The sequence below is a fragment of the Phaseolus vulgaris genome, chromosome 6 (genome assembly GCF_000499845.2).
Source record: "Phaseolus vulgaris cultivar G19833 chromosome 6, P. vulgaris v2.0, whole genome shotgun sequence".
Taxonomy (NCBI): Eukaryota; Viridiplantae; Streptophyta; class Magnoliopsida; order Fabales; family Fabaceae; genus Phaseolus; species Phaseolus vulgaris.
In genome coordinates this window covers 20,131,853-20,156,726 of record NC_023754.2, presented here as the reverse complement: position 1 = coordinate 20,156,726, position 24,874 = coordinate 20,131,853, and the positions used below count along the sequence as shown (strand labels likewise).

The window sequence follows — 24,874 nt, the reverse complement described above, 5'->3', positions numbered from 1 at the left end:
GGAGTGGAATGTGGAACCTGATTTGGGCTTATGTTCCGGTTAAGAAAATCACATTTTAACCTTTTAGCTGCTGTGATGAGAAGAAAATACAGAATCTTAGGGTCTGTATGGATACAAATTGTAATTTGTAAGTATTTAAGAATCTCTATGGGAAATATAGAACTATTTTTAGTAGCGAAGTTCTTTTAATTTTATATCCTTTCAAACTCTTGGTGCCTTACCCTCAAACCCACACATACACTTCCGGGGGAAAAATTACAAAGCACACGTGCACAGGTTCGATAACTTGATCTATTTAGGATTCGTCTGTATGCAACTGCAAAACATTTTATTTATTTGTTTATTTCTGATTTTGTGATACAAAAGACAAATGAAATTTTGTATGGTTTCCAGGAAGACATGGTGCAAATCAGTTTGGAATTGACTTCAATCGATATATGTGAAACTTTAGAACGGACCCAGAAAAATTAAAATGCAGACAAATTGTCAAGGTAAACGCTTTGTATCTGTTAGTTGTAAATTTAGTACCAATAGATATTAGATAGCAATATTATACTGGTACTTATCATATCTTGCACGCGATTACATATGGAAGGGAATACATACGGGATAAAATTCATGCTTTGATGTAACTATCAGAAGGGAGAAAATAAATTAAAATGAAATGAACGGAACTAGAATATAACCTTGATAGTTTATAGTTTGAAAAGTATTCATTTGTCAACTTTCATATCTCATCGTTCTGGTGTATGATGTATCTTCTGCCAGCTAGTTTGGTTGACTATTTAGAAGGGAGAGGACTTGGAGCTTTGGACCACTGAACAGAAACCATTAAACTCTTCCAAAAGGTAGCAGCTGCTCCTATGTTATATTATATTTTAATACCAGAGGTTTTCTGCAAAATTTGTGGTGTTGTGGGAAGTTCGACTTAATGGGACTCGTTCAATGGTTTATACCAAATTCCGAAAATCGTAGATTTGACTTTATCCTTTTATATACAAATCTTCCTTTGACATTTTATTCAATAAAATACTGCTCATTAGAAAAATGCACTGTTTTTCTTTCATTCAATCTTATATTCTTTAATTAGTTTTTAGTTATTAGCTCATTTATGAAGTAATACAAAAGTAAACACCAATGTGAACTGACAGAAGTGATCAAGTAGCCGGAATGAACTCATTCTCTATGAATGTGGGTTCAATTTTTTCTTGAGTCAGTAAGATTTTGCTTGCAAGGAAACAAAAACTAGTTGACTAATTTTAAAATCATGTCGATTAAGCCAACCCTGTAATCTTTTGAATGGACTTATTGTCGTAGCTTCGACATGTCATTAACATCCTCTCAGATAATACCACAGGTGACTTTCTGTTTTATAGTTTTTTGGTTATACAAGATAAGAACATGATTTCAGTCCGATAGGTGCTCAAGATTTTATACTTTTTTAAGACTAGAATTCTTTTTTTCATGTTTCCTGAAGGCTTAGCGGCTTGAAAGAATTCAAGAGATTAGCCTACTATATATGTGGTCTCAACATAAAACTGAGTCCATGGCCACAATACTTTACTAAAAATAGAACTTCTAAATTCATTCTTGATTTGTTTGAGATGGATAATTCGGAGATATCCAAGATGGATATTGTCGATGTTGAGGTGGATAGTTGACTTAGAATTTCTTACAAAATCCAATCTATAATTATTCAAATTCATATTAGTTTTAATCCATGGATTTATCTCAAATCCAAATCCATGTTTTTGTATTTTAAATCCAATCCATTTAATTGGATATGAATTAGATATAAATTGGATACATTTTTGGATTATCCAAATTGCATTTTGAGTTGGATTTTGACTTGACCCAATTCAGGTTGAGCCAGGACAATCCGGGCCCAGGTTGAGCAAAGTCGGCTCAAGTCCACATCGAGCTGAGTCGTTCGGACCAAGTCGAATTGAGTCGGTGTGGTCCAAAGTTGAGCCAAGTCGTTTCGGGCCAAAGTCGAGCCGAGTCAACCCTGGGTTGTCGAGCTGAGTGGCCAATTGAGCCGACCCAAGTCGGTCGGGGCCGATATCCAGCCGAGTTGGTCAAGGTCAATGTTTAGTAGAGTCGGTCCAGCCTAATGTCGAGCTGAGTCTTTTGAGTTCGATATCGAGTCAAGTAGGCCTGGACCGATATCCAAACGACCGGGCCAAGGCTGATGTCGAGCCGAACAGGTCCGGGCCGATGTCGAGACGAGCAGGCCCATGCTGATGTCCAGTCGCCCGTGCCCAAGCCGATGTCGAGTAATCTTGGCTTGGACTGATGTTGAGCCGGACCCGGGCCGATGTCGAGCTGAGTGGGCTCGGTTCGATGTCGAACCTAGCAGGTTCGGGCCGATGTCGAGCCGAGCGGGTCCGGGCCGATGTCGAGCCGAGCGGGTCCGGGCCGATGTCGAGCTGAGGGAGACTAGGGCGATGTTGAATCGAGCGGGTATAGGTCGATGTTGAACCGAGCGGGCTCAGGCCTATGTCGAGCCTAGCAGACTCGGGCCGTTGTCGAGCCGAGTGGGCCTGGACTTATGTTGAGCTGAGTGGGCCCGGGCCAATGTTGAGTCATCTAAGCCCGGGGTGATGTCGAGCCGAGCGGGCTCGGGATGATGTCGAGTCGTCCAGGCCTGGGTCGATTTCGAGTCGTCCAGGCCTGGGCCGATTTCGAGTTGTTCGAGCCCTGGTCGATGTAGAGTCGTTTGAGTTCGGGTCGATGTTGAGTCATCCAAGCCCAGAATGTTGGGTGGTCCAGGTACGGGCCCAGGTTGATGTCGAGCTGGTCCAGCCCCAAGCCGATGTGGAGTTGTCCGAGCCCGGGCCGATGTTGAGTCGAGCGGGCTTGAGCCAATGTCAAGTCGAGCAGGCACAGATCGATATCCAAACGACCGGGTCATGGCTGATGTCGAGTCGAGCAGGTCCTAGGCCATGTCAAGTCGAGCGGGCTCGAGACGATGTCAAGCAGAGCAATCCCGGGACGATGTCGAGCCGAGAAGGCCCATGCTGATGTCCAGTCTCCCGTGCCCAAGCCAATGTCAAGTAATCCTGGCTCGGACCTGTGTCGAGTTAAGCGGGCCCAAACTGGTGTCGAGCCGAACCCAGGCCAATCTCAAGCTGAGTGGGCCCTGGCCAATGTGAGTTGAGCGGGCCCGGGTCAATGTTAAGTAATATGGGCCCATGGTGATGTCGAGTCGTCCAGGCTTGGGCCGAATTCGAGTTATTCGAGCCCGGGTCGATGTCGAGTCGTTTTAGTCTGAGTCGATGTTGAGTCGTCCAAGCCCTGGATGCCGAGTGGTCCGAGTCCGGGCTAATGTCGAGCTGAGTCTTTCGGGTTCGATATCGAGTCAAGCAGTTCTAGGCCGATATCCAAACGACCGGACCAGGGTTGATGTCGAGTTGAGCGGGCCCAGAACTGATGTCGAGCCGAACGAGCTTGGGCTGATGTCGAACCGAGCAGGCTCTGCCCGATGTCGAACCAAGCGGGCCTGGGATGATGTTGACTCTTATGGACCAAGGCTGATGTTGAGTCGAGCAGGCCAAGGTCGATGTCGAGTCGTCTGGGCCCGAGTTGATGTTAAGTCGTCCAACGCCGAGCCGATGTGGAGTTGTCCGAGCCCGGGTCGAGGTCGAGTCGAGCGGGCCCGGGTCAATATCGAGTCGAGTAGGCCCAAACCGATGTCCAAACGACTGGGCCAAGGCTGATGTCGAGCCAAGTAGGTTCGGGCCCATGTCAAGTCGAGCGGGCTCGAGCCAATGTCAAGCAGAGCAATCTCGGGCCGATGTCGAGTAATCCTGGCTTAGACCGATGTCGAGTTAAGCGGACCCAGACTGATGTCGAGCCGAGAGGGCCCGGGCCAATGTCGAGCTGAGTGAGCCCGAGCCATTGTCGAATCGAGCGGGTTCGAGCTGATGTCGAGCCGAGCGGGTCTGGGTTGATGTCGAGCCGAGCGAGACTAGGTCGATGTCTAACCGAGCAGGCTGAAGCCGATGTCAATTTGAGCGGGCTCGGGCTGATGTCGAGCCGAGCGGGCATGGACTAATGTCTAGCCGAGCGAATCTGGGCCAATGTTGAGTAATTTGGACCCAGGGCGATGTCGAGTCGTCCAGGCCTGGATCGATTTCGAGTTGTTCGAGCCTGGGTCGATGTCGAGTCGTTTGATTCCAGGTCGATGGCGAGTCGTCCAAGCCCGGGATGTCGGGTGGTCCGGGTCCGGGCTGATGTGGAGTCATCCAGGCCAGGGCCGATTTCGAGTTGAGTCTTTCAAGTTCAATATCGAGTCAAGCAGGCCCGAGTCGATATCCAAACGACCGGGCCAAGGTTGATGTCGAGCTGAGCAGGCCCAGAATTGATGTCGAGTCGAACGAGCCTGGTCGATGTCAAACCGAGCGGGCCTGGGTCGATGTCGAGTCGTCCGGGCCCGAGCCGATGTCAATTCGTCCAACCCTGGGTCAATGTGGAGTCGTTCGGGCCGATGTGGAGTCGTTCGAGCCCTGGCCGATGTGGAGTTGAGCGGGCCTGTGTCGATGTCGAGTCGTCCTGGCCCGGACTGATGTCGAGTCGTCTTGGCCCGGGCTGATATCGAGTCGTCCGAGCCCGGAACGATGTCGAGTCGTCTTGGCTTGGGTCGTTGTTGATTCGCATCCAGGTTGAGTCGGTTTAAGCCCAGTTCGAGCCAAGTTAGTTTGTGTCCATATCAAAATGGATTTAATGTAATTGACAAAGTTGTTGAAGATGGTTGCTGCCCCTTCAAGATTGTGTTTGATGAAGACCTATATGTAGTGTTTGATGAAGTCTTAAATGTACATCTCATGTGTTTTTTTGCTTTGCTTTAAGTATGTCTTAGTTAGTGCTTAGAGGTTGTCTAAAAGTAGCTTTTTGCTGAGTAACTCACCTCATAACCACTGGCCATGTGTTAAGAACAAGCATAAGTTTTCTAAAACTGTTTTTCACATGTTTTACACAAAAACACATTTTACTGCATAAAAATAAATCTGTTCTTTTCTAAATAAACAGATTCATTTTTCTTCACTGATGCCTTGGCTAAAGTCTTGCAAAAATTTGATTTTGTGCATCAGGTATTTTGACTAAGTCTTCTTCTTTTCAAAACGACTGAGTTTCAAATAGTTAAACTTCCTCTGTTTTCGTTTTGAAAAATAAATCTGTTCATCTGTAAATGAATAGATTTTTTTTTGCCTCTGGTGCCATATCATACTTAAACGTTTTTCAGTTTTATCTCAGCACCAGAATGGTTGACTAAGTCTCCTCACTTAACAGATTCTCTAACTGCATTTTGAAAATAAATCAGTTCATTTTATTTTCAATCTGTTCATTTTATAACAGCTTTAACTGTTTTTCAAAATTCTGTTATAAGCTGGCGTTCTATAAAATGCAAACTTGTTTTCTGAGTTAAACATAATTCAAACAGTTCATACATTTGCAAAAAACAAGTTTTGACAGCAGAGAGTTAAGGGTTTTCAAGGATTAGCATTTGTTCTTCAAAGATTTCAAAAAATCACAAAGTGCTTGTTCTTGGTTTGGTTCCAAAAGCTTGGTGTGAGGTGCAGCTACTGTTCTAGCAATCTTGCCTACTGGTTTAAGGCAGATCTGTGTATCCTCAATCAGGTGTAGTCATTTCACATCTCTTTCTTGTAATAGTTTGGCTGAACACTCTTCTTGATAGGTGTTCTTGAAGAGTGGGTGTGTGTGTATGCTGAAATAGGTTTTTTCAGCAAGAGTACCTAAGTTCTTGTAGGTTTCAAGAACAGTGGGAATTGTACTTGGTTGTACTGTGTGTTAGTGAATTCCACCTGTTGTTGGTGAAGACTGGATGTAGCTCAGGTTGAGTGAACCAGTATAATTGCTTGTGTTCATTCTCTCTCACTCTCTGCAATTTCGTTTCTGCATAATTGATAAAACAACAAAGAAATAAATCTGTTCAATTGAAAATAAATCTGTTCTTTCTGGGCACTGTGCATACTGTTCTTGATTTCTGGAAAAGGTGTTTGAATCTGATAAGAACATATATAATCTGCTAAAACCATTGGAACAGATTGATTGTGATAGGCTGTTCAAGAAACTGTCAATGCTATTAATTGAACCTTAAACAAATTGTTTAAAGTTGAAGTTTGTTGTTCTGTGATTCATTGTTCTTAATTACTGGAAAATTGCTTGACATCAAGAAGAACACTCATAGTCTGTTAAAAGCCACTGGAACAGCTTGTTTGCAAAGGTCACTCAATTAATTAGCATGTTATCAATTGAACCTTAATCACTTGCTTGAAATTGAAGCTTGCTGTTTTGTGTTTAACTGGTTTTTTTTTCAAATCTGATATTTGTGTGTGTGCTGCTGGAAATTCTCACTGCATAATCTTGTGATTAACCTTGCTGAATTAAAAGCGTTTCAAACAAAAACAGTGCTGAAATAAATCTGTTCATTTTCACATAAATCGATTTATTTTCTGTAAAACTGTGTTAAACACTGTTTCTGCGAGAAAGTTTTAAAAGGTCAATTCACCCCCCCCCCCTCTCTTGAACTTTGGCACTATTAAACCCAACAATTGGTATCAAGAGCTAGGACTTGTATTTTAATCAAGTTTGTTTGTAATAATGTCTGAGTTCAATGTGCTTTTTGCTTAAGGTTCTGCTGTTAATAGACCACCTATGTTTAATGGAATGAATTATGCATTTTGGAAAGTTAGAATGAGAATTTTTATGGAATCCATTGATGCATTAATTTGGGAAGCTGTGGTCAATGGACCTTATGTGCCAATGCAGGTTGTCAAGGATGAACAAGTGGAAAAGCCAAGATCAGAATGGAATGAGACTGAAAGGAGGAAGGCTCAACATGATCTTGTGGCCAAGAACATCATAACCTCTGCATTGACAATGGATGAGTTCTTCAGGATATCTCAATGTAAGTCAGCTAAGGAGATGTGGGAAGTCTTAGAAGTGACTCATGAAGGTACTGAAGATGTGAAAAGGTCAAGGAAACATGCACTCATCCAAGAATATGAGTTGTTCAGAATGCAACCCGAGGAGAGCATTGCTGATGTGCAGAAGAGATTCACCCACATTGTGAATCACCTCACTGGCTTGGGAAAAGAATTTGACAGAGAGGAGCTCAACACAAAGATATTGAAGTGCCTCGACAGAAGCTGGCAACCAAAGGTGACAGCTATCTCTGAAAGCCGTGATCTGTCAAAATTGGAAACTGCTGCACTGTTTGGAAAGCTGATGGAGCATGAGCTAGAGCTTAAAAGACTTAAAGAGCAGGAAACAACAGAGAGAAAACCCAAAGGGCTTGCACTGAAAGCAACTGAATTGGATGAGATCAAGGAAGAAAAAGAAGATGCTGAAGATGATGATACAATCAGCCTTCTTACAAAAAGATTCAGCAAATTCCTGAGGAAGAAAAGCAAAAATAGGAACCAGCAGAAAAGAAGGTATCCTAAACCCAATGATCCAAATTCCTCTAAATATACTTGCTTTGGATGTGGCAAAACAGGGCATATCAAAACAGATTGTCCAGACAATCAAACAAGGGACAAATCTGCCAGCAAGAAATTTGAAAGGAACAAAGGAAGAAGAGCCTACATCTCATGGGAGGAAAATGAAGTATCCTCAACTAGCAGCTCTTCAACAGAAGATGAGGAGAATAATTTGTGCTTCATGATGAAGGATGAGGAGTCAAGCTCTGAATCAGTAAGTAATTTTTCTGCTGATTCTGATAACTATGATGATTTGCTTGCTGCCTTCAAGGAAACACATGAGGAAGCCAATAGGCTAGCTGTAATATGCAATAAGCTGCAAAAGGTAAATAATGTGCTTGCACCTAAAGTAAAAACACTTGAGGAAGAATTGCATAAGGCCAAAACAGATTTGGTAAGCCTTGAACTGACTTGTTTGCATGCCTCTATTAAAAACTGTGAAAACTGCAAAAGATTGGAAAAACAAGTGGAATATTTGCTGAAAACCCTTTCCAATTTCACCAAGGGAAGAGAAAACCTTGAGTCTCTCCTTGGATCACAGAATGCTGTTTTCAATAAGAATGGACTTGGTTATACCCCTGGAAATACAACCAATGTCAAAAAGCTTTCAAGTTTTTTTGTTCCAGCAAAATCAGTTTTTTCAGCTTTTAACAGTGACAAAAAGGCATCTCATGTAACCTGTTTTTACTGCATGAAATCTGGTCATACATCTAGGTCTTGCATTGCTAGAAGACATCTTGTGCCTAAGAACTTAGCTAAATGGCTACCAAAGAGAAGGTGTTAATCTGTGCTGGACCCTATACTGAAAAGGGTACCATTTGTAAATTTTTTATTCTGTTTTGCAGATTGGAAGCAAGAAAAACCAGTGGTACTTGGACAGTGGTTGTTCCAAGCATATGACTGGAGATCTTACAAAGTTCACCAGCTTAAAGCTCAAAGCAGAAGGACATGTGACCTATGGTGATAATAACCGAGGGAGGATTTTGGGTAGAGGAACTGTTGGAACAGGGAATTCAACAACCATTGAGAATGTGCTGTATGTAGAAGGACTTAAGCATAGTCTTCTCAGCATAAGTCAGCTTTGTGACAAAGGATACAAAGTGAATTTTGAGTCAAGTGGCTGCACAATCTCAAGTAATTCATCTAGTAAGGCATTGTTTACTGGTAAGAGAGTGAATAACATTTACTTGTTGAATATCATGGAAACTAACTCTTCAAATGAGTGCTTGCTGTCCAGAAGTGATGAGTCTTGGTTGTGGCACAGGAGGTTAGCTCACATACACACAAATCACTTGAATAAATTGAAATCTAAAGATTTAGTTTCTGGTTTACCTAACATTAAATTTCAGGATAACAAGCTTTGTGATGCTTGTGTGAAAGGTAAACAAATCAAATCCTTTTTCAAGTTAAAGGATATTGTCTCTACAAAAAATCCATTGGATGTGTTGCATATGGACTTATTTGGTCCATCTAGAGTTGCTAGCTTGGCTGGAAATTTGTATGCTTTAGTTGTTGTGGATGATTACTCTAGATTTACATGGACTTTATTTCTTGCACATAAACATGATGCTTACACTGCCTTTAAGAAATTAGCAAAAATTCTGCAAAATGAAAATGGTTGCTACATTAAATCAATTCGAAGTGATCATGGGGGAGAGTTTCAAAATGCTAAGTTTGAGAGGTTCTGTAAGAAGCATGGGATAGCTCACACCTTTTCAGCCCCTAGGACTCCCCAACAAAATGGTGTAGTTGAAAGGAAAAATAGATCACTAGAGGAACTTGCTAGAACTATGTTAAATGAATCTAAGCTTCCTAAGTATTTTTGGGCTGATGCTGTTTATACTGCAGGTTATGTCTTAAATAGGACCTTAATAAGACCAATTCTTAAGAAAACCCCATATGAATTGTATAAGGGCAGAAAACCTAGTGTAAGTCACCTTAGAGTATTTGAGTGTAAATGTTTTGTATTGAATAATGGCAAAGAAAATCTTGGTAAGTTTGATGCTAAATCTGATGAAGGTGTGCACATTGGTTATGCTTTGAATGGTCATGCATATAGAGTCTTCAATAAAAGGCTGCTTATAGTAGAAGAATCAATGCATGTTGTTTTTGATGAAACTGATCACAGTGTATCTAAAACTGCTGCTGATGAACCTGACAGTAATGAATTTAAATCTGTTTTAAATAAAAATGAATCGATTCATTTTGATACTGCTGATACACATGCTATACAAGAATCTACTGCAGCTGCAGGTTTGCCAAAAGAGTGGAAAGCCCCAAGAGACTTAACCCTTGATAATGTCATTGGGAACATTGAGAAAGGAGTGTCAACTAGAAAATCCTTGAACAATTTCTGTGAAGCAATGGCCTTTGTATCTCAAGTTGAACCCAAGAATTTGAAGGAAGCTCTCAAGGACAGCAACTGGATTTTAGCTATGCAAGAGGAACTGAATCAGTTTGCTCGTAATGAGGTCTGGACTCTTGTTCCTAGAATACCTGAGATGAATGTTATTGGAACAAAATGGGTATTTAGAAACAAAATGGATGAGCATGGAGTGATCACCAGAAACAAGGCTAGGCTTGTAGCTAAAGGGTACAATCAAGAAGAAGGAATAGACTATGATGAGACATATGCACCAGTGGCTCGGTTAGAAGTTGTTAGACTGCTGCTTGCTTTCTCATGCATCAAAGGGTTCAAGCTATTCCAAATGGACGTGAAGAGTGCCTTTCTGAATGGATATATAAATGAAGAGGTATTTGTTTCACAACCACCAGGTTTTGAAGACCATCAACATCCAGAATATGTATTCAAACTCCAAAAGGCTCTCTATGGACTCAAGCAAGCTCCTAGGCAATGGTATGAGAGGCTAAGTGATTTTCTCACCTCTCAAGGCTATGAAAGAGGCACATCAGATAAGACCTTGTTCATTAAGAAGAAAGGAGATGACTCAATTCTAGTCCAAGTATATGTGGATGACATCATTTTTGGTTCAAACAATGGAGAATTGTGTGAAGCTTTCGTGAAAGTCATGAAGAGTGAGTTTGAAATGTCAATGATGGGTGAGTTGAACTATTTTCTAGGCTTGCAGGTCAAACAACTCAAGGATGGCATTTTCTTGAGTCAAGCAAAGTATTGCAAGGATTTGCTGAAGAAATTTGAAATGGACAAATGTAAACCAATCAGCACACCCTTCTCAACAAGCTGTCATTTGGATCATGATGAAGCTGGAATTTCTGTTGATGAAACCAAATACAGAGGACTCATAGGATCACTGCTGTATCTTACTGCTAGCAGGCCAGATATAATGTTTGCAGTGTGCATGTGTGCAAGGTTTCAATCTGCTCCTAAAGAATCACACTACAATGCTGTCAAAAGGATTTTGAAGTATTTGCAAGGAACTAAAGAAGTTGGCTTGTGGTATCCAGGTAATATTTCATTAAGCTTAACTGGTTATTCTGATTCAGATTTTGCAGGTTGCAAAATTGATAGGAAGAGCACAAGTGGAACCTGTCATTTGCTTGGATCAAGCTTGATCTCATGGCAATGCAAAAAGCAGGCCTGTGTAGCTCTTTCCACTGCTGAAGCAGAATACATTGCAGCAGGGAGTTGCTGTGCTCAAACTATATGGCTAAGACAACAATTGAATGATTTTGGTATCTTACTTAACCATATACCTCTGCTGTGTGATAATACAAGTGCAATCAACTTAACCAAAAATCCTGTCATGCATTCAAGAACCAAACACATTGAAATAAGGCATCATTTTTTAAGGGAACACATATCTAATGGAACATGTGATATTAAGTTCATCGGTACTGATTTACAACTTGCTGATTTGTTCACAAAACCATTAGCCAAAGATAGGTTTAATTTTCTGCTTAATGAATTGGGTATTATAAATGTCAATTGTACCTAGCAGTGAAAAATTAAATCTGTTTATTCGCAATTAAATGTGTTTATTTTCTGCACTGATATGCATTGATGACTAGGAAAGAGAAATTCTGATCTTTGACTGCTTGACTGACTTAGTGGGCATTAACCTCTGTACCTTTGACGGTTTTGGTCATGGTTATGTAACCGATTTGATGGTTTGGGTGCTCAATAAGAATTTGAGTGTATGCATCGTGACCCTAAAGATTTGGTGCATATTTTCAAAGATTCTCTGCACAAATTCAGAGCATAATATCTTCATGCATATCCACTCATAACTGCCATATCAATCCATTTATTCTGCTATAAATCTGTGTGAATACTTGCTACCCACATTGGCCATTCTCTTTCTATTCTCACCATTTGAAACCAAGAAAAGAATTCAGGTTCACACATGGCTTCGTCATCAAGACAAAAACAGAAAAGCAAGGGAAAGCAAATCACCTCTCAAGGAGTGTTAGAAAGATGGTTCGCTGGAAATGAAGAAGGCATCAATGCCTACATTCATGAAACAAGCAGGAAGCAGATCAACATACCCAAGGTGCTGGATTTCAACTGGCTGAAATCTGAAAAATTGGTAGAAACAAGGGCTGTGTTGAAGCACCAGAAACTGAAAAAGATGCTGGAATTAACGGGTAATGTTTATCCTGACTTGGTTAAGGTGTTTTATACTAACCTCACATTGGATGGGAAGAATGTTGTCTCTTATGTGAAAGGAATCAAGATGAAGATCACAAGTGAGGTGTGGAATTCTGTGGCTGGAATAAAATATGCTGGACTGAAAGTAGGGAAAGGAAATACCAGTGGAATTTCAGAATTCAACAAGCTGCAATATTACAAAAGTTGCGTGAGGAATCCTACAGAGAGTATAAACAGGTTCCATGCAGGGCATTTGAACCTCACTCCACGTCTAGTTGCATACATCATAGCTTGGCAACTGATTCCAAGAGGAACAAACCATGCTGTCCTACATGAAGAGGATCTCATTCTCCTATATTGCATCATGAACCAGATTAAGGTAAACTGGGTGTTCATTGTCAATGAACACATGCTCAAGTCAAAAAGGTTGGTTGATTACAGATTTCCCTATGCTATTCTTGTTTCCAAATTAATTGATTACTTTGGTGTTGATGTTACAAATGAGAGAAATGATCCTATCAAAGCTGTAAGTGAGATTGATACTTCAACTCTCACCAAAATGGGATTTCACAAAATTGAAAACAAGTGGGTGGTTCTCAAGGAGAAGGACACTCAAGCAGAACACGAGGATGAGGATGAAGCTATTCCTATGGATGATGACTCACCTGCTGCCCAATCTGAACATGAGGAAGTTGCTGCAAATGCCATAGTTGCCTATCAAAGTCCAGAATACCGTGGAGAACCAATGTCTATGTTTGAGAGGCAAGTGCTGTACCGTCTTGATGTCATGTCTGCAGAACAAAGGGCACACTTTGAGGCTACTCATGCAAGGTTCCAACATCTTGATAATCAGATTGAAGGAGTTCAGGCACAGCTTGCAGAGCTTTACTACAAGGATCAGTAGTTTTCTGTTTTTAATGCTTTCATTATCAGTTTTCAAGTTTCTGTAATGTTGAACAATTTGGTTTTCTGTTTCTGAACTATTATGATTATGGTTTCTGCTTTATATCCCTTCATTCCCTATGCTTATATGCTGTTTGATGAATCCAAAGGGGGAGAAAAATAGCTCACCATGCTAGGTGAAGCTAGCTGAAACAGGGAGTTAATTCTGCACCTTTAAACCAATTCTGTATGCTATGCAATACTGCTGTTTTTTTTCTTGTTTAAAATCTGGTACAGTGCAGGTGCAATTCTGGTTTAAAATCTGGTGCAAGTACTTAAAGCAACAAAGCTATGAGGTTAGCTATGGGGATTTGTCTCCATCAAACAGGGGGAGATTGTTGAAGATGGTTGCTGCCCCTTCAAGATTGTGTTTGATGAAGACCTATATGTAGTGTTTGATGAAGTCTTAAATGTACATCTCATGTGTTTTTTTGCTTTGCTTTAAGTATGTCTTAGTTAGTGCTTAGAGGTTGTCTAAGAGTAGCTTTTTGCTGAGTAACTCACCTCATAACCACTGGCCATGTGTTAAGAACAAGCATAAGTTTTCTAAAACTGTTTTTCACATGTTTTACACAAAAACACATTTTACTGCATAAAAATAAATCTGTTCTTTTCTAAATAAACAGATTCATTTTTCTTCACTGATGCCTTGGCTAAAGTCTTGCAAAAATTTGATTTTGTGCATCAGGTATTTTGACTAAGTCTTCTTCTTTTCAAAACGACTGAGTTTCAAATAGTTAAACTTCCTCTGTTTTCGTTTTGAAAAATAAATCTGTTCATCTGTAAATGAATAGATTTTTTTTTGCCTCTGGTGCCATATCATACTTAAACGTTTTTCAGTTTTATCTCAGCACCAGAATGGTTGACTAAGTCTCCTCACTTAACAGATTCTCTAACTGCATTTTGAAAATAAATCAGTTCATTTTATTTTCAATCTGTTCATTTTATAACAGCTTTAACTGTTTTTCAAAATTCTGTTATAAGCTGGCGTTCTATAAAATGCAAACTTGTTTTCTGAGTTAAACATAATTCAAACAGTTCATACATTTGCAAAAAACAAGTTTTGACAGCAGAGAGTTAAGGGTTTTCAAGGATTAGCATTTGTTCTTCAAAGATTTCAAAAAATCACAAAGTGCTTGTTCTTGGTTTGGTTCCAAAAGCTTGGTGTGAGGTGCAGCTATTGTTCTAGCAATCTTGCCTACTGGTTTAAGGCAGATCTGTGTATCCTCAATCAGGTGTAGTCATTTCACATCTCTTTCTTGTAATAGTTTGGCTGAACACTCTTCTTGATAGGTGTTCTTGAAGAGTGGGTGTGTGTGTATGCTGAAATAGGTTTTTTCAGCAAGAGTACCTAAGTTCTTGTAGGTTTCAAGAACAGTGGGAATTGTACTTGGTTGTACTGTGTGTTAGTGAATTCCACCTGTTGTTGGTGAAGACTGGATGTAGCTCAGGTTGAGTGAACCAGTATAATTGCTTGTGTTCATTCTCTCTCACTCTCTGCAATTTCGTTTCTGCATAATTGATAAAACAACAAAGAAATAAATCTGTTCAATTGAAAATAAATCTGTTCTTTCTGGGCACTGTGCATACTGTTCTTGATTTATGGAAAAGGTGTTTGAATCTGATAAGAACATATATAATCTGCTAAAACCATTGGAACAGATTGATTGTGATAGGTTGTTCAAGAAACTGTCAATGCTATTAATTGAACCTTAAACAAATTGCTTAAAGTTGAAGCTTGTTGTTCTGTGATTCATTGTTCTTAATTACTGGAAAATTGCTTGACATCAAGAAGAACACTCATAGTCTGTTAAAAGCCACTGGAACAGCTTGTTTGCAAAGGTCACTCAATTAATTAGCATGTTATCAATTGAACCTTAATCACTTGCTTGAAATTGAAGCTTGCTGTTTTGTGTTTAACTGGTTTTTTTTTCAAATCTGATATTTGTGTGTGTGCTGCTGGAAATTCTCACTGCATAATCTTGTGATTAACCTTGCTGAATTAAAAGCGTTTCAAACAAAAACAGTGCTGAAATAAATCTGTTCATTTTCACATAAATCGATTTATTTTCTGTAAAACTGTGTTAAACACTGTTTCTGCGAGAAAGTTTTAAAAGGTCAATTCACCCCCCCCCCCCTCTTGAACTTTGGCACTATTAAACCCAACAAAAGTGTATTTAATCTAATTAACAAAGTGGATTTAATCTAGATTTAATCCACTTTAAATGGATTTTAAAAAAATCTAAATAAATTTGATCTAGTAAAAATGGATATGGATTTTAAATCCAATCCATTTATTTGAATTTGGATTTTGAAAAATCCAAAATCTATGACCACCCCTAATGTTGATCTAATTATGAGATTTCTTGAGTTGATTGACGCTTTAGCAAGACAAAATTTGTGGAAAATGGATGGGTATATATAGAGGGTATGTTGATGTTTGAGTCGGTAAAGATCGATAAGAATAGGAAAAGATGTTGTTGACAATGTTGTCAAGATCGTGTGTTAACTCGCTGATCTTGTGCTTTTACGATCTTTTTAAACAAAAACGAGTTGCATCGGAGGTGGGATCGGACTCTCTCTGGATCGGAGCAATCAAATGATCAAAGGGTTGGATCGAACGATCCATGACTGATAAGTGTCTAATTTCAGTAATATTTCATATTAAAATATAGACACTTATGAGGATTTATTGCTAATTTACATATAAAATAATCCCTAATTTATGAATTTATACCTTTTTACATTTTTTATGATCTTTATTTGAATAAGAGTATTTTATTCCCAAATTTGGTGTTAATTGCAGATTTCTAAAGAAGATTGGAGATTTGGATTAAAGATAAATGATTTGAGCTAAAAAGATAAAGATAGAAGGTCCCATAATGGAAAAGGATACAAAGAAAGATTGGGCCTTTTTTATGTTTATCATTTAGCTCGTTAGCACGACACAATAAACAACCTAACCTTAGAAAACTAGGATAAATAGAGGGCTAGAAGTTCAACCTTAGGGTGCCAGATTGAGAGGAAAACACCATAGAGTGAATTGTAACCCAATTGGGAGAATGGAAGGTGCTAGAAGTATGCGTGGCTAATTCTACCTTTGGGATTGGGAGTAATCTGCTCAAACTTTTATGTATTGAGGTGATATCTTATATATTAATATTCAGTTCTTGATTGATTATTGGTATTGTTGTTTTACTTTTAATTTTCCGTGACAAATTGATAATCTTAAATCTGACCGGGAGGTATTTTTAGGGTTCAGACCTAAACAACAATACTTAACATATTTGAGTGCTAGGAATAGACTTGAAATGTTAATTGCTATTAAACGTCTGAGCTTCGTTCTAAGTTGTTCTTATAATTATGTGAGGGATCGATAGTTAGGGGACATTCTTAAGGATTTTATATGCGAGGAATCGATATAAATGATTTTTATACGGGCATCAATTTCAATCAAAGAACTTAATATTGACATGCTAATCAAAATACTTGAGAGTGAGAGAGATGAAACTAATTCTTTGTCTGTTTTCTTATTGATCAGTGCCAACACAATTAATTCAAAACCTTTTTAATTGTTCTATTTTTATATTTAGCGATTATTGTACTTGATAATTCATTGTTCCTTGTGGGATCGATATTCGTCCTTAGGGACAATTATTACTTCTGACAAACACGGTGCACTTGCCGTAAAAAGTCATCAATGACGCGGTCCAAAAAAAACCCTAATGCGCCGCTCGTGCTCGCTGCCGCCTTCGCGCACCACCGCAAACGCATGCTGTGACGTCGACGTAACATGAAGAAGGAGCTGTGGCGCGCCGCCGCGCATAAGGAAGGAAGAGATGCGCCTAAATTTTAAGAGACATAATTTTGGGCCTAAGGCCCATTTTAATTTTAACCTAATAAAACCTAATTCAAAATTTAAATATGGAATGTGCTCTGTTATGTGCAGTTGGAACCCTAAATAAAATTCACAGTTTACTCTCTGAAACCCTAAATAAAATTCACAGCTTACTCAAAATTAGGTTTTTTGGACCCATTTAAAAAATTACAATTATTTTCTTCTCCAACACATTTTCTTATCCTAAATAAAAATCATAGCTTATCAAAATGATATATTTGGACCGTTTCATGAATTATCTTATATATAAACTCAAATAATAACTCTTTCAAGTCGAATTACGATCTCCGAGTTACGATTTTTTTCTCCTCTTCGATCCGCCTCCGAGTTTGATAAAATACATGCACACAGTTGACATAAGAATAATACTGTTCATGAAATGGTTCCCTGTTCTGTGAATATGTAGGAGCTAAGACTGAATGGGATTTTTGTAGGACAGAAATGAGACATTTTGAGTAATAATATCCTATTTGGGCACATTGTGGTGACTTTCTTTTAGTTAGTGTTATAACATGTATATTAAGGTATAGGGTGTTTATTCTTGCACTTGATAAATTTTCAGGAGCACGCCCAATTTATCTCGAAATGAGTTATTTTGAAATGTAAGCTTAGAATTCTAAAAATTCTATATGGACGTGCAGAAACTTTAATCTTAAAGTATGATTTTTCTTCTAAGATATTCTTCTTTGCTTGCAGGGATACCCAAATTAACACACGCCATGATTCCCCGCTCTTCCATATGGCATCGGATCCAAACACAGGGTTAAGGTTAGCTATATATACTATACCTCAATAAATTTATAAAATAGGTAAAATTTAGGGGAGTTAAATACTTTTGTTTCCCTAATTTAAGTGAAGATCCTTAGTTTGAGAAGTGATTTTAAAATCTTAACAATCGAAAATATCAATTCTATGATGTACAGGAAACAGAATACTGTTTAATTTGAATGCAAAAGGAATAGTGAAAGTTTGACTGCAAATTATTGGCGTCCCTCCCTGTCTCCTTCGAGCGAGTGTGATAAAAAATAGTATAAATTAGTGATTAGAGAGGTGACGTTTCCCTGAAATAAAATAAGCATTGATGATTGACGAAAGAAAAAAACATTACTTAGAGCATTTGATTTCTTGATTTCATGATATGGCAGCTGGTAGCTTTGGAACGCGTAAACACCCTCTGCCAGAGAGATGTGTGCGGGTCCCAATCCCTCTTCTCCCAACCACTCTTCTCTTTCTCTCTTTCCACTTCTCAGATTTCACTTTTTATTCTTCACTAACTATTTCTCCATCTACATCTGCTTCTCTATTAAATAAATACCAAATAACTCTTCATGCCCCTTTCAAAAAAATCATCACACTATTGCTGTCACAATGCCAATAAAACCTATTTTCCCATCAGCATTACATCTTCATGTCGCTTTCAAAAATTGCTGTCAACCCAAACACATTTTGTTCATACTGTGTTCCTCTCTTTTATGACTCATACCTTTTTTTCTCCAGCACTATTTTTCTGTTCTTTTGTGGGACTAGCATAAATAAATTGTTGGGCATGTAAAAACGAACGTGTATGAAAAAGAAAAAACATATAAAATTATTGTATATGAATAGATATTGATCTAACGTTAATTAAGAAAAATATGTAGTTTCATATGTATAAATTTTCAGATTATTTTATAAGTTGTAAAATTAAATTAAATTTTAATTTTAATTTTTTAAGACTTAAATTGCTGAAAATCTTGTCAATTTTTCTACACTGCACACATATGGTGTGCTCTGTATTTCTCAGTAATGCTATTATACTTGGGACTGAATTTCAGAATCCACGGTACTATCATAGAGGGAAAAATTCAATTATGTGTGTGCAGGTCAGAGTTGCAATATAAAAGACTGGTATGTAGTCGTTTTTTCTGGTAAACTTTCTGAATCTTAAGTGCACCATGGTGGAGCCACCATAGGACAACAAAGGGGCTGGATTTGGTACCACTTCCAATCACTCCTCATTATGCCTAAACAACTTTGTGACTTGATGCTAACCTTCTGTCTTAATGTCTTCCTTCGACCAATAACATACACACTTTCAACCAAAATGAAGTTGAACCAATAACAACCCTTCCTCCCTCCTTTTCTTTAACATATAATACCAAAACAACTGTTAAAATGATGGGGCTGAGTGTTATATACAATAGATATAACTTCCAAGGCCATTTCCCATAACCATAATATAAAAATTGGTGAAATAAAGTTAAACCATAATCAATATCCATATTTGAGTAATTGAGGCATTGTAGTCTTATTTTGTTTTGTTGATTTATCTCATCTTATTGTTGATTTCAAATTGACTAAAAATAAAGATACAGTTCTAAAATCAAAGATAAAGATATTTTACAATTAATAAATAAAAATTAATATTACATAAAAGGTAAAAGATAGATATGTTCTAAATCTTAATTAACTAAATAGGAAGTTAGCACCCAAAAGGGCAAAAGGATTGAATGTCATTACATATTTTTTGCATTGTACACAAAAATACTATATAATTTTTGTGACTTTGTCAAAAGTAATGGACATTCTAAGAAAACTACAACTAATGAATTAAAAGTTTGTTCGAATAGGAGTTTCTTTATTCTTTTTTCTAGTATTTGTTATACATTGCATGGTGCATTATAAATCTTTAATCCCTGATTACTGAAAATGAGGTATAGAACAGAAAAAAAAATGCATAAACAATCTCAATGGATGAAGCCAGACAAGGGGGGTTGGGAAAGGAAAGGATCCTCTAAAGTGGAAAAAAAAGTTGAGATGATTAAGTGGTATGATTCTCACCAGTCACCATTTTCGTTTTGAAACTTTCACTTTATATTTTAAACATTATTCTATTTTAGAATGTTATTACAGGGAATTTTTTTGATAAATTTAGGGATTGAAATCACTTACAGTTACAGAGCTTTTGTATTAATTAATACATTTATTTTGACAAAAGTACCTCATAACATGTTTTTGAAATATTTCAATTTATAAATGCGCACTATTTTTATATATATATGAAAAGATAACGTGTTGTGGATAGCCGAATATTAAACCAAACTTAGGAGTGGAGGTGAATGTTCTTGTCTCCAAGAAGAAGAAAGCGCTGAAGTTAACATATAGAAAAAAATATAATAAAGATTGTATGAATTCTTTTATTTTATTTTTCAAGACATTTTAAATTTTGGTTTCTTTTCTCAATCACGATTAAAACAAAAGAACTAATAATAAAAAAAGTCACGTTCTATTTTTAGATATTTTCAATCTTCATTCTCGTTAATTATATAGTAAATTTTGGTTGTTAATTTGAAATTTTGAAGTATCTTATTTAGATAAAAACAGTTTCTGAAAGTATACATGATAAACTAACCCCAATGCAGAAGTGTGTTTAAATTGAAATTGAAAATATTTTGTGCTATTGTAGCATGGGGAATGGAAGAAATTGGTTGGAGCATTTGGTGTGGGAATATAAATTATTTTAACATGTGTTTGAGAATCTGGTTTTCTATTGAAATGTTAAAGGAGTATTAGACAAAGGTCTTTTAATGGTCTATGATTAACATTCGGTCTTTAATAATTAAGTATAATTAAGTGTAATAAGTGTTAGTATGTATATGATATTGATGAAATTATTTACAAAAATGAGTTGAACTCTTATATTTAACACGATCTCAGCTATCAACTTTCTTAGAATGAGGTTTAATCAATTTAGTTAGTTATTTGTGATTGAGGGAATCTCATCCTGGCTAATATATGTTATTTGTGGCCCATATGGTTTGCAAGCTTTTAGGTGGTAGCAAAGTACCTTAGCTTCTACAAAATTTAACTTTGCAATCTATTAACACACAAAATTTGAGAAAATAAAAGTTTTAATTATTAAAAAATCATTGAGAGGACACTTCAAATGAGAAAAACACGAGAGACGAGACACTCATAATCTGAAATGGAATAAATTTGTTACTTGACTCTGTTCCCACCTTCTGAATGCCACACTTGTATTATTCAATTACTAGTTAGTTATTCTCTTGGCTTACATGAGAAACTTAGCTGTTATCCATCATTGCATTGCAGTGAACAAGTCTTCAAAACTTTATCTCTATCAATGAAAACCCTTACCTGGTATTCATTAAAATTATATATTCTTAAAAGAGATACTTTACAACATTTGAAAATTGATTGTTGGAGTAGCAGGTGAATATAAAACTAATGCACAGATCATAGAATATGGTTGTGGTTAGAAGAAATACCTGTTTTATATGTCGCATGCGGTGTTTAACTACTGCATGTAAGTGGAACTTTCTTTTTATCATCTGTTTTCAAACATATACTGCTAAAAGTTGCTTTTAGATAAAGGTAATAATGATGTTATAAAACCTAGAGTTTAATTGAACCGATTAAGAAATTTTTAATCTTTTTAAAATAATTATTACAAATATTATATATATATATATTTATTTATTTATATTGTACTAGGACGAAGTGACTCGATCAGGAACTTCACCAATCAACTATGATGAGAAGGTCACGTGATAACATGTGACCGATCGATCTTTAGCGACGAGTCATGGATTAACCAAGTTAATAGGGTTAATCCACGATTAAGGGTTGTTTAATACAACTCTAAACGTGAACTAACCTCCTAATCCGGTCCACCAACAAAGGTCCATTAAGTAATATAAATAACACAAATTCTAATGATCAAATATGTCATTATCTACCGTACTCTGACACTTTGACTGACTTGAGTGTTGGAGTGTCTTCTGCAGGTATCATTTCTACCTGTGAAACCAGACTACTGAAAGGAGAAAAAAAAAACAGAAAGCTCAAAATAGTAGTGACTGACCAGAAGTATAACCAAAATGAATCGTTCTCTAGATAACAACCTATTTGATTATATATATATATATATTATTTGTTACCTATTTGATAATATATATATATTATTTTGAAAATAGATGACAATGTAAATACAATAAATAGTTATATGTATAATTAATTAATCACAAAAATTTAGATTTCACATCATAAATGATTTTGAAAACCTCGGTGCATTGAACTTCTCTCAAGAGTCAATGAATCACAAAATTTACAAATATGTTTATTTTATTTTTCTTACGGGAATGGCAGGAATGTAAATAAAGGGTAGTCGAGTGTCAATGTTGAACGCGAGGGTCTTTTAAACTGGTTGCTGATAATGCTGCCGTTACTCTGCAAAACCAAAGCAAGAAGGAAGAGACAGAGAGAAGCATTGTTATCGTGAGCTCCTCGGAAGGTTCATTCATTCCATCAACGAAAACAAGGCGAACAATCTCAGCAAACGAAGAAACAAACATCAATGGCAAACTCGTGTTCGTGGCTCTTCCTGGCGATTTGCGCCACCGTTCTGGTCCTATCTGCGTCGCCGACAGCGGAGGCGGGAGCGCTGGGCATGGAAATGATGTGGATGCCCTCCATGGATGAAGAGTTCCAGCTGGACAGCGAGATCAGCCGGCGCATCTTAGCCACCACGAAGTACATAAGCTACGGTGCGCTCCAGAGGAACACTGTGCCCTGCTCTCGCCGCGGCGCCTCCTACTACAATTGCCAGCCTGGCGCTCAGGCCAACCCCTACAGCCGTGGCTGCAGCGCCATCACCAGGTGCAGAAGCTAAATTATTATTCTCTTTTTTTTTTCCTTTTTTTTAATGTTTCGTATTCGCGTTTCGTTGTACACATGGTGATGATATTCAATGTTTGTTTATTATTATGTATTGTCCTATTGCTGATAAATAATTAATGTGAATGTCACTCATTCATCATCATTTTATTGCTATTAATTACTATTTACTTCTTACATTCTTTAGTTTTTCTATTTTTCATTTTTTACTTTCACTCGCCAAAATAACTAGGTCAACTTTCTGCACTGTTCATAATTTTGATGAAGCAAAAACAGATTTATTTTATGGTTTATTTCTCTTCACGCATGCCTATACACAGATGTGGAAATTTTTTAATTGAATTTTACACGCTTTACTATGAGATTTCGTTGGGCTTCGGAATTTTATTTCGAAATCCAAGTACAAGCTTTTTAGTTTTGGCAAATTTGATTGACTTTCAGTACAAGCTTAAGATGAAACCAAATGTAATTCCTAATTTTGTCATATTGATGGAATTATTACTCATCGTTCATGTTCTTCTTTCTTAAGAAGGAGACAATAGATAAATTAATGGCAACAAAACAAGTTGCCGGCAAAGGAGTTTTTTTATTATAAAATACTGAGTCCAATTATACAGTGAGAAGAGATGGTTCTTGTTCTGATGTCGATTTCTGGAATTAATAAACTTTTAGTAGGAGGAAGTGGTGATTTGGGAGATTTACAAGATATGTAGGATATAGATTCATTTCAAAATATAATTAGAAACAGGAGTAGTAACGAGGAGAAAGAGAGAAAGAAGAGCTTTACAAGAAAGGAGAATGAATTAAACTCAAGGACATAAGAACAACTCGAGTGGAAATTATTCTTTCTGACCAAAATAAATCTTCTAGTTGGGAAGACATCTTAGTTGGAAAACATCTTTTTAGCTAGAACAATAGCATAAAAAAATACAAATCCCTGGTTTTTATATAATTTCTTATGGCTAGTTCAATAACATATAAAAAAAGTACAAATCCCTAGCTTTTATATAATTTTTTATGGTTGGGTTGTTGAAGATGGGTTCCATCCATCACATTCTATTGTTCTAACACTCCAAATTGAAGGTTGATTTTTTCAAAAAATATTATTACTACTACCAAGTAGTATGCAGTAAGATTTTGATCGGTTTTATTTGTGTATAATTAAAACGAGGGATTCCATTCATCATGGTTTGGGGACCACAGGAATTGGTATAAAGTGCTGGCACGGTTTAATGTGGAAGGTCAATGTTTTGGCAATGATTTTCCTTTTCATTATTTTGTCACTTCTCACAAACCTAACTTCTAATGAACACTACGTGACATGACCCACATTTTTTTCTTAATTATTTTCAATTGATAGCAGAAAAAATGTATCTTCTGCTTGATAACATTTCTCCTACTCTACTTAACTTCAGAAACAATTTGTGATAATCACGACGAGCCCTTAAAAGGTCATTATTCTATGAGTCATCATCATCTCCCCTTTTTTGCTTTGTCAAGTCAAAAAAAAATGCTTTGCTTTTTTCTTAAATAAGTTGTTAGAATTAGATATTGAATATGTCAAGTAATGCCTCACTAATTGTTTTAGTATATTGTCAAATAAGTAGATCTTTTTCACATTATTTAATAAATGAATTTCAAATGAAAATATATTTATCGATTTTTAAACATAAAAACCTTTTATTATTTAGAACAGTATTATTATTACAAGGAATGTTTGGAATTTTTGGATCATTCTACTTTTTTTTCATCAGTGTGTTTGGATTCATTCAAATTATGTTTATATAGATTGAAAGGAGAGAAAAAAAATGTGAAATTCAATACATTGAAAAATGTGAAAATAGAAAAATATAGACAGAATTTTAACTTCAAATTTTCTGTATTATTGAAAGCGTTTCAAGAGATAATTTGCAAAAAAATATATTATTATAAGTAAGGTGAACAGAGACGCTCCGTGCATGTGTATTTCAGTAACCGTGCGTGAAAAAAATTGAAAAAATGAAAATATATTTCAAAAAATTAAATTAAAAAAATTGTTCTAGACAAAATTAAAAATAAAAATAATATAACTTCTTTAATAAACATTAATAAAACTAAATATTAATATAAGAATAAAAAAAATAAAAAAATTGAGAACAATTAAAAAGAATTTCCCTTTACGTATCAATTTCAATATAATTGTTTACGGTTGGAATTTATGTTTATTATTTTTGGCTCCATATAAGAATTATGGTACTGCTTGGTTCAATTTTTTAAAAATATATTTGAATCAAACAAAAATTT

General features: G+C 36.9%; 1 protein-coding gene across 1 annotated transcript; it reads left to right on the top strand.

The window, feature by feature from the left end:
* The first annotated feature begins 22,124 nt into the window (after nucleotides 1-22,124).
* On the top strand, nucleotides 22,125-22,736 carry LOC137831677 (protein RALF-like 33). Its single transcript, XM_068639450.1, has one exon. It carries the CDS (start codon nucleotides 22,272-22,274, stop codon nucleotides 22,584-22,586), a length of 315 nt encoding a protein of 104 aa, XP_068495551.1. The 5' UTR covers nucleotides 22,125-22,271; the 3' UTR covers nucleotides 22,587-22,736.
* The last annotated feature ends 2,138 nt before the right edge of the window (nucleotides 22,737-24,874 follow it).